Source organism: Piliocolobus tephrosceles, chromosome 1 (assembly GCF_002776525.5).
Source record: "Piliocolobus tephrosceles isolate RC106 chromosome 1, ASM277652v3, whole genome shotgun sequence".
Taxonomy (NCBI): Eukaryota; Metazoa; Chordata; class Mammalia; order Primates; family Cercopithecidae; genus Piliocolobus; species Piliocolobus tephrosceles.
Genome location: NC_045434.1, coordinates 210,305,921 through 210,321,600, shown reverse-complemented (window position 1 = coordinate 210,321,600; position 15,680 = coordinate 210,305,921). Strand labels below are relative to the sequence as shown.

Below are 15,680 nucleotides of genomic sequence, written 5' to 3'. Positions count from 1 at the left end.
TCCCTGTGCCCACCACCTCCCCCCCATCCCTCCCACCCCATCCCTGTGCCCACCACCTCCCCCCCATCCCTCCCACCCCATCCTGTGTCCACCACCTCCCCCACTATTATTGTCATGGGCCTGGTCCAGTAGAGAGGGGCGCAGCCAGCATTTTGAGATGAGCCCAAGGCCAGGACTGAGCTCGTTAGTCGACAGAGCTGAGGGTGGGCTGCTCCAGGGTCAGGAGAAGCCAGTCAAGGTCAAGTTCACCTCTCTTTCATCCCTTATTTGTCCATAGATTTCCTGGGCACCGTGTACATCTCTAAAGTGAAGAGTCAAGGCCACCCTGCTGTCTACAGGCTCTCCCTCAATGCCAGCCTGCCTGCTCCTTGGCAGGCTGTGTCGCCTGGGGATGGAGAGGTGCCCTCCTTCCAGGTGAGCCTGGGCTATCGTGAAGCGAGCCGCCACCACTGGGGGCGGGGGGGCCCTCAGGGCCACACTGGTGGGCACTGGCCACATAGGGAGAAGCAGCTTTGAGGATGAAGACCCCCCTGCCCCAAACCAGCCTTGTCTGTGACAGGGACCTGCCAAGTGGTGGCAGCACGGGCTTCTGAGTCAGCCAGGCCTGCATTCAAATCCTGGCGCTGCCATTTATTAACTGTGTGTCTTTGGGCAGATGACTTACTCTCTGAGCCTCAGTTTCTTCATCTGTGACATGGGGGTATGACAAGCACCAGCCAGCATTGTTGGAGGTGTGTGGGGTGAGGCCTGTGCAGTGCAGAACGCCGGGTACAGTCCCTCCTCGGGCAGTGGCGGCCAGGAATCTTGCTGTCCTTGGTAGCTGCTCCAGCACCGCAGAAAGGAGTCCCCAGGCCCAGACTTGAGTTTTCCCCTTCGCGGGGGTCATTTGTGTTTCTTTTCTTTTTCTTTTTTTTGGGGGTTGGGGGGAGGACAGGGGCTTGCTCTGTCACCTAGGCTGGAGCGCAGTAGCATGATAATAGCTCACTGCAGCCTCGACCTCCTGGGCTCAAGCGAGCCTCTCTCGTCAGCCTCCTGAGTAGCTGCAACCACAGGCACACACCACCACACCAGCTAGTTTTGTCTTTTATTTTTTGTGGATATGGGGTCTCTCTGTGTTGCCCAGGCTCATTTGTGTTTCTTTAACATGGTACACCCTCCATGGTGACAGGGACACGTGCCAATTTGTTTGTTCAGGATTTATATTTCCATTTGGAAGATGAGGTCTCTGAGGCTTTTCCTGCCGCTAAAGCCTCTGCGTGTGCCGTTCCCACTGCCTGAAAAGCTTTTCCTTCGGCTTCGTGTGTGGCTGACTCCTTGGTGCTCGTTCAGGCCTGGGCACCCCTGTTGGGCCCCACAGAGCCCTGCCCCGGCGCCTTTCTCGCCTTGTCCTCCTCTGCCTGCTATTTATCCTGTCTTATCTTCCTTATTCTCGGAAGCCCTCATCATTGCCAGCTCCACAAGGGTAGGGACCGTGCCCCTGAGAGCCTGACGCAGTGCCTGGCATGGGACAGACACTCAGTGAACGATTGTTGAGGGAAGAAACGAGGCTCAGAGAGGGAGGAAAGGATTTGCTGAAGCGCTGAACTCAAACCCAGGCCTCCCAAGCCTCTGCCCAGGGCTCTGTCCCCGGCTCCGAGGACTGGGACGGGGTGAACTATGCCGAGGAGGGAGGAGCCTGAGGCCGGCCCAGGCTGAGGCAGCCCCCCCGAGTCACATGTCTTGTCTCTGTCAACCCACTGCTTAGGTGTATAGAGCGCCTTTTGGTAACTTCACCAAGAAGCTGACCGCTTGTATGTCTACAGTAGGGCTGCTCCAGGCGGCGAGCCCCTCCCGCAAGTGGATGCTGACGACCTTGGCCTGTGATGCCAAGCGGGGCTGGAAGTTTGACTTCAGCTTCTACGTGGCCACCAAGGAGCAGCAGCACACCCGGTAACAAAGCCTGGCAGACAAGCCGGTGCCCTTCAGCCCGGCTGCTGCTTTGCCCTTTTCTCTCTTTTCTCTCTTTTCACATGGGGGATGCCAGCAGGCCCTCTCTCTTTTTTTTTTTTTTTTTGAGACGGAGTCTTACTGTGTTGCCCAGGCTGGAGTGCAGTGACACAGTCTTGGCTCACTGTAACCTCTGCCTCCCAGGTTCAAGCGATTCTGCTGCCTCAACCTCCTGAGTAGCTGGGACTACAGGCGTGCACCACCACACCTGCTTAATTTTTGTATTTTTAGTAAAGACGGGGTTTTGCCATGTTAGCCAGGCTGGTCTCAAACTCCTGAGCTCAGGTGATTCACATGCTTTGGCTTCCCAAAGTGCTGGGATTACAGGCATGAGCCACCGCACCTGGCCCTGAGGGATGCCAGTAGACCCCTTTAAGAAACCTCTGGCCAGGTGCAGTGGTTCATGCCTGTAATCCCAGCACTTTGGGAGGCCGAGGTGGGCAGATCACAAGGTCAGCAGATCGAGACCATCCTGGCTAACACAGCGAAACCCCGTCTCTACTAAAAGTACAAAAAATTAGCTGGGCGTGGTGACGGGTGCCTGTAGTCCCAGCTACTCAGGAGGCTGAGGCAGGAGAATCGCTTGAACCCAGAGGCAGAGGTTGCAGTGAGTTGAGATTGCGCCACTGCACTTCAGCCTGGGCAACAGAGTGAGACTCTGTCTCAAAAAAAAAAAAGGAAAAAAAAGAAAAAAACTGCTGTCTGTTTTCACCCACCTGCTCAGATGGGTCTCTGCCCAGGGCTGGGGAGTGCAGAACATTGGCAAAGATGACGGGCCCAGGAGCTGCTCCCCGCCTTGATAGCTCCTCAGGGGTTGCAGCGGTCACCTGGCTGTCCCTCTAGCATACCAGGCCCCTTTCCCTCCCAGGCCCTTTGGATTTGCTGTTCCCTCTGCCTAGAATGCTTTCCCCAGCTCCTCACGTGCGAGACAACTCAAGATTCAAGTCCCTGTCCAAAAGTCACCTCCCGGGAGAGGCTGTCCCTTCCCAAGTACCACATCCAGCCTCTCTCCGTACATCACCCACTGCTCTCCTGGCCCCATTGCCACCTGCCACCATGCTGACCTGCAGTGTTACCTGTCCTCCCATGGGAGCACACAGGCATCCTGTGGTAGGACCTTGGCCATCTCATTTGGTGCCGCCTCCCCAGCACCTGTCACGGTGTCTGGCATAGTAGGTGCAAATAAGTGCTTGCGGAATGAATGAATGAGTACACGCCGCACTTCCTTGACAAGGCACTCACCCACACTCTAAATACATCATTAATTCAGAAAATGTTTATTTAATGCCCCTGCCCCTTCCGCTGGAAGGAGAGCGAGGGGGAGGGCCTCTGTTGTATTCACTTGCCACAGGCCCAGTCTCTGCTAGCGCCTGGTGTGAAGTCGGGCCCCCACTACATGCCAAGTCAGAAGCCGTACTCTGTGCTCTCGGGGTCTCCATGCCATCCAGGGGCACTTTTTCTGGGGTTTCCTTCCCCGTGTTGTAAACACAGCCCCACATCCATTTATCTGTGGAGGCCATTTTAGCTGAAGGTCTCCTCCCTCCGCCGTTCACTGATTTAACAAACTGTGGACTCCAACTGTGCTGGCACTGTGCTAGGGATATGGTAGTGACAAAGACAGATGTGACTCCTGCCCTCGGGCCGTCTAGCAGGAGACAGGCAGCTAACAAGTAAACAGCAATGTCATTACAAACCATGATATGTGCTCTGAAAGAAATAGTCCTACTGTCATTGTGGTGGAGAACAGTGGTGCAAGGCCATGCTCGGTGACACACAGGGACTGTGGTCTCTGACAGAACTCAGTGACACACGGGGACTGTGGTCTCTGACGGGGCTCGGTGATACATGGGGACTGTGGTCTCTGACAACTCGGTGACACATGGGGACTGTGGTCTCTGACAGGGCTCAGTGACACATGGGGACTGTGGTCTCTGACAGGGCTCAGTGACACACGGGGACTGTGGTCTCTGATGGGGCTCAGTGACACATGGGGACTGTGGTCTCTGATGGGGCTCGGTGACACATGGGGACTGTGGTCTCTGACGGGGCTCGGTGACATACAGGGACTACGGTCTCTGACAGAACTCAGTGACACACGGGGACTGTGGTCTCTGACGGGGCTCGGTGACATACAGGGACTATGGTCTCTGACAGAACTCAGTGACACACGGGGACTGTGGTCTCTGACTGGGCTCGGTGACACATGGGGACTGGTCTCTGATGGGGCTAGCTTTGGAATGTCAAACACCTATAGGAGTCTGAACTCTGCATGGGGCTGAGGGGTGCAGCTTGGCGGCCGGGGAATGGCAGGACAGCACTGGCTGGGTCCTTTCCAGCCTGGGACCCTGACTTGGGGGTGAGGGCGCCTCTGCCTGTCCTCCCCTGAGCCTCAGACTGGGCTCACTCTGCACAGACACATCAGTGACCAGGGGTTGGGCAGCCTGCCTGGATGAGCTGGAAACATTCTGGAAAGAACTTTGAGCCGCACTGGGTCTAGTGGTTAGCCAGCTGTTGACCCTAGAGCCCTTCCTTCCTATAGAATGTAGAGACTCCCTAACTGTTGGGGTTGAGGCAAAGCTGGGGACCCCTGAGCGGGGACCGCTAGGGTTGTCCCTGGGGCCCCTCCTGAACCTTTGTACCCCCTGGGGGACAGTTTGAAAGCTGCTGGTCTTCTCCACCCTTCATGACTCCTATGGGGAGGCTGAGGGGCAGAGGGGCAGGGCCTTGACTAGGTTCCCATAGTCAGCCTTGGCAGGGGCGGGGCTAGAACAGGCTCCAGACCCCCAGCCTAGGGCAATTCCCTCAGCCCTCAACCTGAGAACAAATCCCCATGCGGGAGCAGAGTCCAAGTCCAGACCCCACGACACCCCACCCCCAGCCCCAGCCCGCTGGCCTCACCTCCCGACTCCTCCTGGCCTTTCCGGCCTCAGCCCGGCCTCCATTGCCTCCACAGGAAGCTGTACTTCGCCCAGTCCCACAAGCCCCCCTTCCACGGGCGCGTGTGCATGGCACCCCCTGGCTGCCTGCTCAGCTCCAGCCCTGATGGGCCTACCAAAGGCTGCTTCTTTGTGCCTAGTGAGAAAGGTATGGCAGGGGCACACAGGTGGGGACCTCAGGAGCTGGGCCCCGCCTTCCCTTACAGCTCTGACTCCCTGTTCGCAGTGCCCAAGGCCCGTCTCTCGGCCACCTTCGGCTTCAACCCCTGCGTGAACACAGGCTGCGGGAAGCCAGCGGTGCGGCCATTGGTGGATACCGGGGCCATGGTCTTCGTGGTCTTTGGCATTATTGGCGTCAACCGCACTCGGCAGGTGGACAACCACGTCATTGGAGACCCGGTACGGGCATGCGTGGGGCAGATGCCGAGGGCCCCAGCTGCAACAGTCTTGCAAATAAGCACCTGTCCAGGGAACCACATCCAGCTCCTCACACCCCCTCTTGCCTCCTCAATGGCTCCTCTAGCCCAGACAGATCCCCCATGGGCTTCTAGGGGTCCTGTTTTTCTTGAGGACTCAGCGGCATTGACCTCTTAGACTCACCCAGGAATCTGGGTTTAGGGTCCAAGCTGGATGCCTGTGAGGGACTTGAATGGAGAGAGGGCAGTCCAGGTGGACACCTCCTTGCCCTCCGCCTCGCTCTGAGCTGGGCTGTGGCTTTCTCCTCGCTGAGGCTTCCCTCCCTCACGTGCACTCCTGTCCAGTGTGGGGCTCTTCAGTGTTTGAAGAGCACTGAACAGCTGGGACTGTTCGGCACGTAGTGGGTGCTAAGGATTACTGGGAGGAAGGATGGGCGGGTGTCCCTTGCCTTTATTAGTCACAGCCCAGCAGGGCACACGGGAATGGCAGCCATGGAGTAAGTCGGGAGCAAGGTGGAGTCGGAGGAGATCTGTGTGTTCATTCCACACTGGGCATCTGCAGGCGCTGGGAGCAGGGGCTGGGGGACCAGGCAGGTCCTGCAGGACAGTGAGGATGTGGCTGTCTGGGAGGGTGGGGAGAAAAGCAAGAAGTTCAGGTGAGAAGGTGGTGGGGGAAGGGGAGGAGGTGAGGCGGAGGGGCCTATGTGGGGTGGGCAGTGATGGGAGCAGAAGGTGCTGGCGGGGGCAGGACAGAGGGTTAGGGTGGGGCAGTGAGTGAGCAGTTGGAGGCTGGCAACGTGAGGGTGACGGGTAGCAGGGAGCTGCTGGAGGTTCTTCCCTGGGGTTGGGGGTGAGCACCCAGGACTGAGACCCTGTCTCACTGAGCGGCCTGGGCCGGCTTATGTCTCCTTGGGAAAGGGCAGCGTTGTCTATGACAGCAGCTTTGACCTCTTCAAAGAAATTGGACACCTGTGTCGCCTCTGCAAGGCCATCGCAGCCAACTCCGAGCTGGTGAAGCCAGGCGGGGCCCAGTGCCTGCCTTCAGGTGCGTGGGGTGTGGGGAGCTGTTCCTCTGAGGGAGAATGGACTAACTGGGGAGGCACAGAGGCCGTGGTCCAAGGTAGACAGCTGAAGCACACAGTGTCTGGCATGAGGGGGTGTTTTGCAGATGTGTGGCTGTGCTGAGTGTGTCCACACCAGGGTGGGGTGTGTGCCGGCAGTCGAGGGTTTTTGGATGTGAGCAGGCTTATATGTGAACAGGACTGGTGCAGAGGTGTGCGTGTGTGGGATGTGGGGCACATCTGCAGGAGTAGCCTTTCCAAAATTAGGGGGTAGGGCCAGGGACTGGCCCACAGCCAATGTGGATGAGGTCACCGCAGGGGTGTCCCTGGGAGGGGCCCACACGTCATGTTCTACCCCGATGGCAAATGCATGTTGTAGGTTTCCCAACGCCGTTGCCAATGGTTACAAACACTCTAAGCCTTAGAGGTAGGTGAGTGCGTGGGCACAGGTGTGATGCAGGGGGACAGGCTCTTCCAGGGCCACCACCCACTCCCTTTCTTGCCTCTCCCCACAGGCTACAGCATCTCCTCCTTCCTGCAGATGTTGCACCCTGAGTGCAAGGAGCTGCCGGAGCCCAACCTGCTCCCGGGGCAGCTGTCCCACGGGGCAGTGGGCGTCAGGGAGGGCCGCGTGCAGTGGATCTCCATGGCTTTCGAGTCGGTGAGCCCAGGCAGCCTCGCTGGGCGCCATGCTGCGTACTTGCCCTGGGTGTGCCACCTCTGATCCCAGCCCTCTTCCCAGATCGGGGGGAGATGCTGAGGCCCAGAGAGCTGGAGTGACTTGCCTGAGGTCACACAGTTAGTGGGTGTCAGTGTCAAGTGCTAAACCAGGCCCCCTGACTGCAGAGCGCTGCCCTTTCTTCCCCCCACCCTTTCCCTTCCCTCCTTCTCCACCAACCGGGAATCCATGGTATTTTTTAGTCTCTGGTCTGTAGGGGCCGGTGGAAGTCCAGAATGCCCCCCTCTGCCACTGTGGGAGGCCAGGTTGGGGCCCCAGATCCTGGCAGCCTCCCTCAGGGTGGCCAGGGGACCGGCCATCCCCCATACGTCCCTGCTGCCTCTGTCACCCCTGGACGCTCGCTGAGCTCTGCCCAAGGAGGCATAGGCACACGTGTGCACATAGACACACATGCACACACTCCTGACCTGAGCCCTGTGGGGACTCTCGGCCCTGGCACGTGGCTTTCTCCAGCTTGGCAAGCCCGTCCCTGCTGCCTCCGTGCAGAGACCTGGGCTCAGTCCTTGCTGGGATCCTGGTGTGCTCTGTATCCCTGAGCAAGTTACTCTTCCCTTCTGGCCTTATCTGTAGAAGAGGGTTCAAGATCCCTGTGCCCCTCTGGCAGGTGTGGAGATAAGAACACATGGGAAAGTCTGGGGCCTAAGAATCAATGTGACAGCTTAGCGGTGGGGGTGACTCTCCTCTGGCCCCCCACCCTGACTTCCTTCCCACTATTTATTTGTGTTACTCATTGCACAAGCAACGAAACCAGCCACCAGCCAGGGGGGCCTCAGAGCCCTCAGCAAGCCCCCAATCAAATGCAGACACCAGTTCAAAGACCCAGATGGGTCTTTTTTAGGTTGCATTTTTTTTTTACTGTGGTGAAATATACATAAGGTAAAATTAACCATCTTAACAGGTGTTTGTTTGTTTGTTTGTTTGTTTGTTTGTTTTGAGTCAGGGTCTCACTCTGTCACCCAGGCTGGAGTGCAATGGCACGATCTTGGCTCACTGCAACCTCTGCCTCCTAGGTTCAAGCAATTCTCCCACCTCAGCCCCCCCAGTAGCTGGGACTACAGGCGCCCACCATCACGCCTAGCTAAATTTTGTTTTTGTTTTTGGTGGAGAGGGGGTTTCACCATATTGGCCAGGCGGGTCTCGAACTCCTGACCTCAGGTGATCCACCCACCTCGGCCTCCCAAAGTGCTGGCATTACAAGGTGTGAGCCACCGCGACTGGCCTGAACGATTTTTAAGCATACAACCCTGTGGCATTAACTATGTTCACACTGTTATGCAACCATTATCACCATATACTTCCAGAACTTTTTTCATCTTTCCAAACTGAAGCTCTATCCCTGGTAAACACTTAACTCCCCCTCTCCCCTTCCCACAGTCACTGGCACCCACCATTCTACTTTCTCAATGAATTTAACAACTCGGGGGGCCTCATGTGAATGGAATCATACGGTGTTTGTCCTTTGGTGACTGGTTCATTTTTTTTTTTTTTTTTTTGAATGGAGTTTCGCTCTGTTGCCCAGGCTGGAGTGCAGTGGAGCCATCCCGGCCCACTGCAACCTCTGCCTCCTGGGTTCAACCGATACTCCTGCCTTAGCCTCCTAAATAGCTGGGATTACGGGTGTGCAGCACCACACCCGGCTAATTTTTTGTATTTTTAGTAGAGAGGGGTTTCTCCATGTTGACCAGGCTGGTCTTGAATTCCTGACCTCAGGTAATCCGCCCACCTCGGCCTCCCAAAGTGTGGGGATTACCCACACTGAGCCACCGCGCCCAGCCAGTGACTGGTTCATTTTACTCAGTGCGAGGTTCACCAGGTTGCAGCAGGTGTCAGAACTCACCTCCCTCTGCAGGCTGAAGCCCCAGGCAGTTCCAGGGAGGAGAGAAGTCCCCACTCAGGCTGACCACGTGGCAGGGCGCCCACTTCCAAGCTGACCCCACCAGCACTCAGACACGCATGCACATGCACACACACGCAGGCCTCCTGGGAACTGGCTTGTACTCAGCAAGAGCAGAATTGATGTGCAGATACCTTAAGAACCTTCTAGAGCAGGGCGAGTGCCAGTTTCTCTCATTCGTCATCCATGAGCACCCCTCGGGACTGGGCACTGTGGGCCAGCCAGGCTGCTTCTGCCCTTGCAATTCACAGTCCCACCTGCCAGGGCCAGGCAGGTTGCCAGGCAGTGACAAAGCAGGGGAAGCACTGAGGGTTTGGAGACCCCAAAGGAGGCCCACCTTGGGGCATCAAGGAAGGCTTCCTGGAGGAGACAGAACCCCAGAAAGTCCTGAAGGATGAGCAGGAACTGGCTGAGCAGGCAGAGGGAACAGCACGCGCTCTGCGTGGACACGAGCGTGGGGGACCCTGGGAGCTGAAGGAGGTTCTGGTGGACTGTGGTTGCATGTGGACCGGTGCTGCTGTCACAATCACATAATACCTCCAGAAGCTGTGGGGACTCATTTTGGATTGAATCGGTCATACCCTCCCCGACAGACGCAACACTCCATTGGTGGCCACAGAACAGACCAGCCATGCCTGGGAAGGGCGGGTGGGCCACAGCCCCTGCCTGTCTCACTGGCTCACGTCTCTCCCCACAGACCACGTACAAGGGCAAATCCTCCTTCCAGACCTACTCAGACTACCTGCGCTGGGAGAGCTTCCTCCAGCAGCAGCTGCAGGCCTTCCCCGAGGGCTCAGCCCTGCGCCGGGGCTTCCAGACCTGCGAGCACTGGAAGCAGATCTTCATGGAAATCGTAGGCAAGCGGCAGCCTCGCCCCTCCACCCTGGGTGGGCAGGAGGCAGAGGGACCTGGGAGGGGAGGGCACAGAGCGGCCTGTCTGAGCCACACTCTGTCCTGGCCAAGAGCCCTGGGGAAACCGGGTGTCAGTGGCCAGGACACTGATCAGAGGCTGGAGTTTGGGTCCTCTCCTTTGGGGGCATCTGGTCCATTCTCCAATCTGGACTTTGGCCACCTAAAAAGTAACAGTCATGACCATGATGGCAGCTGCCAGTTACCAGCCTCTCCTAGGTGCCTAGGCTCTGGGCTGAGGGCCTGACCTGTGTTCTCTTCAACTCCAAACAAGGCAGGTGGGATAAGGTCCTGTTATGACCGCATTTTACAGACAGGGAATTGGAGTCTCAGAGAGGTCAAGGGCTCACCCCAGCAGCACAGCTTGCTGTGAGCGCCCACAGAGCAGCGCACTGAGGCCTTGTCCTCCCTTGCAGGGGTGCAGAGCGCCCTGTGCGGCCTGGTGCTATCCCTGCTCATCTGCGTGGCCGCAGTGGCCGTGTTCACCACCCACATCCTGCTCCTGCTGCCCGTGCTCCTCAGCATCTTGGGTACGTGGGCGAGGGAATGACAGGCATCCGGCCGGTAGGGATGGGAGCAGGCAGAGTCTCCCCCGTTGGCCTCCAGGTAGCAAGTGTCTCTGAAGCCTTCACTGTCACATCTCCTCAGTGGAGGCTTCCCCCACCCCCACCCCAGGTCACAAGACCTTCTGCCAGGTGCCATCTGGGACAGTGGCTCATAGGACTGTCTCTCCCGCATGTCTGTGCTCCCGAGCAGAGCCAGGGTACCCAGGTGGTAGCCCTCAGCTCAGTGATGTGCTGCTGCACCTGTCCCCTCCCTCGGGGGTCCCCTCAGTGTGCCTTGTCTCTCCTGTCACCTGAGGGTGGGGGCTAGACTCCAGACCTCCCTGTTCCCCTAAGGCCTCCAGGGCGGGAGGTCTGAGCTGCCTCCCCTGCTGTCCCCTTGCAGGCATCGTATGCCTGGTGGTGACCATCATGTACTGGAGTGGCTGGGAGATGGGCGCCGTGGAAGCCATCTCCCTGTCCATCCTCGTTGGCTCCTCCGTGGACTACTGCGTCCACCTGGTGGAGGGCTACCTGCTGGCTGGAGAGAACCTGCCCCCCCACCAGGCTGAGGTGAGCACCCTGCCCACCTTACCCACCTCCCACCACGTCGAGTCTTCTCCCACTTGGGTGCAGCTTAGGGACCCTCAAGGGCAGCTGGACATCCCAGCACCAGGCCCCCCCATGCAGGCTGTGTTCTAGAAACTAAGGTTTCCCAAAGCTGATCCCCAAGCCCCAGGGACTCAAGTTATAAGGTCCACACCCCCCAGCCTCAGTCTCCCCAAGTGAGCAATGAGAGGGTTGGACCAGACGCAGGATCCCAAGGGGGCCCTCCTGCTTCATGTTGCCCCAAGCTATGGCTCATTCTTCTTCCAGCCATGACCCAGAGGCCACAAGTCTGCTCCAGCCCCCGGTGGCTTGGTGAGAACATGTTCACATACTCAGTGCCAAAACCAGCTCTGGGCCTAGTAACAGTTTTTGCTTTAGTTTGGAATTGGCGTTGGTGTAAAAACATTCACAAGTATGTAAAAATCAAATCAGTTACACATTCAACTGCCTGTGGTCAAAGGAACAAAATGAGTTCCAAGCAGGGCTCCTATTTATGAGGACCCCCTGTGCAGACCCTCGCATCCTATTGCTATTGACATAGCAACACCCACTGGTGCCTACCCTGCCAACCCTGTGAGGCCGCTTGCAGCTCTCATCCCAGTAACAGAGCAGGAACCTGGCCTGGGGCGGGGGTGCGCGATTCCCCAGGTGCTGGCCAGAGGGGTCCTGCGGGCGGGTGGCCTGGGCTCCCAGCTCTCCTCTGGCCCCCAGGACGCCCGAACGCAGCGCCAGTGGCGTACGCTGGAGGCCGTGCGGCACGTGGGCGTGGCCATCGTCTCCAGTGCCCTCACCACGGTCATCGCCACAGTGCCCCTCTTCTTCTGCATCATCGCCCCATTTGCCAAGTTCGGCAAGATCGTGGCGCTCAACACAGGCGTGTCCATCCTCTACACACTGACCGTCAGCACTGCCCTGCTGGGCATCATGGCGCCCGGCTCCTTCACCCGGACCCGGACTTCCTTCCTCAAGGCCCTGGGGGCCGTGCTGCTGGCGGGGGCCCTGGGGCTGGGTGCCTGCCTCGTGCTCCTGCGGAGCGGCTATAAGATTCCCCTGCCTGCAGGGGCCTCCCTATAGCCCAGGCCAGGCTCTGGACAATTGCACCTTTGGTCCCGTGGGTGGGGGACAGGAACTGCTTCCCAGCTCGGCTCCAGCTAGCTGTGTCCCCAGGCCTGGGCCCAGGGCACCCTACGGGCCAGCGTGGAGGCTGACACCCACACAAATGGTGTGGACCGCGCTGCCTTTGCGGAGCTGGGAGTTGGAGAAGGCCACCACCCCATAGGCCATCTGCTGGCAGCCACACTCGGCTTTTTGCCCGGTGGCAGAAGAGACCAGCCCTCCTCCCATGCCCGGTCACAGTGGGGGTCAAGTTATTTTTGTAGGGAGTCTCCCTCTCACACTGCCTCAGTGCTCACCACCTTCCAGTGTGGATGTTACAGGGTGACCCCCATTCTACCGATGTGAGAACTGAAGTGCCAGGACACAGTGGCTGCCCTGGCGCTGGATCAGTAGCAGAACCAGAGCTGCCTCCGAGCTCCATGCTGCTCTCGGGGATGACGCAGGAAGAGCACAGTGGATCCAGGGTGGGGGCCTCACACCCCTACACCCCTCCCCCCCGCAACCCTCCCCTTCAGCCTTACGGCAGCCCGTGCCAAATGGCCCTGTGGCCCTCCCTGGGCCTTTTGGTCCTGGCCAGAGAAGACAGAGGGACCTGGCTTGGGCTTCTGCATGTCCTTCCCCCGACCCCAGCCTCAAGGGGCCCCTCGAAGGCCGTCTCTGGTGGCTGTGGGGCTCAGCACAGCTTTCCTCATGGATCTAAGCCCCCATCTTTCCCACCTGACTCTGAGTGGATGTTTTGGGGGGTCGCCCCTGTGGGGAGGAGCTGCCATGCCTGCCGCCTTGCTCATGGCAGAGGGTTCCTATTAAAGTGACAGGATTGTAGACCACCGCTGTTAACACGAGCATTTTAAGCACTGCTGTCTCCACCACATTTCTAAAGTTGAAGCGACCTTGCACACTGCCCAGCCTGAACCTGGCACAAAGGCTGGGGCTGGCACCAGAGGGAGGGGTGGGTGGGCTGAGGGTGCCTGACCATCCTGGAACAGGTCACAGGGCACTCTGGGGGAGGTGAAGTTCAAGAGATGCTTCTTTCTTTAAGGGGTCCAACTGGCTCCGCAGAGCAGGCGTCTTGAGGATGCCTTTGGTGTGCCGAGTATTGTGCTGGTCACTGAGCTCTTTCCCTGGAGACTGACGTTGCCACTGGGCTTTATGAGTGTGGACTCAGACTGGGCTGGAATGAATCCCCGAGGGTGGGAAAGACATCAAAGGGGGTTTCCAGGCCGGCCCTCCTGGCCTTCTGTAAATATTAACTGGGGGCCTGGGGATGCAAGATAGACATACACCATTGTGTATTCCACTCAGCAAGTGTTTGTTGAGGGACTGTCAGACCTTGGCCCACAATGCATAGTGAAGAAAGACATCAGACAAGTAATGAGTGAGCCTAGCGGGCGGCACGGACTGCCAGAGGCTCTCCTCAGGGTTTGTGTCCGTGTCCGGGGCTGCCATGAAAAAGCTCCACGCACTGTGTGACTTCCACAACAGAAGTTTATTCTCACAGTTCTGGAGGCTGGATGTCCAAAAGCAAAGTGTTGGCAGCGTCGGTTCCTCCTGCAGGCTTTCAGGGAGAGTCTGTCTCCTGCTCTTCTGGCTTCTGCTGGTTGGTAGCAAACCAGCGTTCCTGTTCCTTGTCTCCAAGAAGTGTCACTCCAGCCTCTGCCTCTGCCCTCACGTGACTTTCTTAGTGTGTTTCTCTGTTTACGTCACCTTCTTTCTAAGAGGAGCACCAAGCATACTGGATTAGCCCCCCGCCCCGCCCCCGTTAATGACTTCATCTTAACTTGATCATCTGCAAAGAGCCTATTTCCAAATCTCGCATTCACAGGTACCGGGAGTTAGGACTTCAACATCTTTCCAGGGACACAGCAGGGTTCCCATGTGTGAGCTCACTTGTTAACCGTAAGGAGTAGGTGCTGTCACACCCATTTTGCACACGGGGCAGCCAAGGATCTGAGATGGACTTGCCTGGATCATGCAGCTACTGAATGGTGGAGCCAGGCGCCGAGCCCCACCAGCCTGTCCCCAGGGTGTTCAACCAGAAGAACCAACCCTTCAACCAGATTCACAGTCTCTCAATACAGTCCAACAAAGGCTGATGGTGGTTACAGGGTGGTCTGAGGTTCGTGGTCAGATCAAGAGGCCTGTTCTTAGAAAATCCGTAATGAGAATCCTTGTGTTTGTACAATGCTTCATACCTGAGCATCTTCCCATCCAACATCTGGGAAACCTGGACCCTTGGAGGCCTAGCCAAGAGCGCAGTGGCTGAGGGGAAGACCATGGCCTGAAGCACACAGCCCTGAAGGGCCTGGTCAGGGCACAGGCCGGGCTCTGACCTGGGACCCACTTGTGGCAGTCCCCAGGTGTGCAGGAAGCCACATCTGCAGGGTCAGCCCTCGTCCAAATGACCACCCATGCAGGGGAAATGGGGCAGGGTGGTGGGAGGAGGCCCAGGAGTGGAGGGGAGGGGAGGGGGCTGGCGAATTGACAGGATGCCCCAGAAGGTGCTTAGAAAAAGGATCTACATCTCCAAGTACTTGTCCTGAGACCTTCCCAAAAGCTTAGTTTTAATATGGAGATAGAATCATTTGCATATCATTTGCATGCAGTTCAAATAATGCCCATTTGGCCAGGCGCAGTGGTTGAGCCTATAATCCCAGCACTCTGGGAGGCCGAGACGGGTGGATCACATGAGGCCAAGAGTCCAAAACCAACCTGGCCAACGTGGCGAATCCCCATCTCTACTAAAAATATAAAAATTAGCCGGGCATGGTGGTGCACATCTGTAATCCCAGCTACTTGGGAGGCTGAGGCACAAGAATCACTTGAACCTGGGAGGTGGAGATTGCAGTGAGCCGAGATTGGGCCTGGGAGACAGAGCGAGACTGTCGCAATAAATAAATAAATAAATAAATAAATAAATAAATAAATAAATAAATAAATAATAATGCCCGTTTGAAAAGAAACCCTCCCCGCCGCCCCCCCCCCCCCCCCGTCTCCTTTTGTGGTACAGCTTCTCTTCCTTCCCCTGGCCTCTGTCTTTTCAGGGTGTTGGGGGGGGGTTTGGGCAGGCAGGTCCAGGGTGGAGAAGTCTGGCCCTATGTCACTGTCATCTCCCCCAGGGTGGTGAGGGCTCCGTGGCACACGTACACCTCTGATGTAACCCTCACGCTCCTGCGAGTCGAGTTCCCATTTCACAGATGAGCACTCAGAGGCCCAGAGAGGGGAAACAGCGCACACCCACCAAGCTGCCAGGCAGCTTCCCTCCCCACCGGCCTCTGGCCAGGGTCACCCCTGGGGATGGCATTCTCAACTTCAGGTCTGCGTCTCCTCATCAAAGCTGACGTGTCTGGCCCTTGTCTGGCCCTGTGCAGTGCCTGATCTATCCAGCTCTCGGCAGGTAGTTCTTCCTCCAGGAGCGGGACGATGGCCAGGCTGGGGGAAGGCTGTGAGTGTTTGGGAGTTTCCGGGAACTCTG

At 57.7% G+C, this 15,680-nt stretch overlaps 1 protein-coding gene across 1 annotated transcript in view; it reads left to right on the top strand.

Moving 5' to 3' along the window:
* Positions 1 to 13,062, top strand: part of DISP3 (dispatched RND transporter family member 3) — a 63,185-nt gene extending 50,123 nt beyond the window's left edge. Inside the window, exons 12-21 of the mRNA XM_023191985.1 lie at positions 278 to 414; positions 1,745 to 1,929; positions 4,940 to 5,070; positions 5,149 to 5,321; positions 6,257 to 6,383; positions 6,915 to 7,060; positions 9,730 to 9,889; positions 10,358 to 10,471; positions 10,890 to 11,056; positions 11,804 to 13,062. Of these exons, the coding sequence (XP_023047753.1) occupies positions 278 to 414; positions 1,745 to 1,929; positions 4,940 to 5,070; positions 5,149 to 5,321; positions 6,257 to 6,383; positions 6,915 to 7,060; positions 9,730 to 9,889; positions 10,358 to 10,471; positions 10,890 to 11,056; positions 11,804 to 12,166 (1,703 nt within the window). The 3' untranslated portion in view covers positions 12,167 to 13,062. The remainder of the gene's footprint in view (positions 1 to 277; positions 415 to 1,744; positions 1,930 to 4,939; positions 5,071 to 5,148; positions 5,322 to 6,256; positions 6,384 to 6,914; positions 7,061 to 9,729; positions 9,890 to 10,357; positions 10,472 to 10,889; positions 11,057 to 11,803) is intronic.
* The last annotated feature ends 2,618 nt before the right edge of the window (positions 13,063 to 15,680 follow it).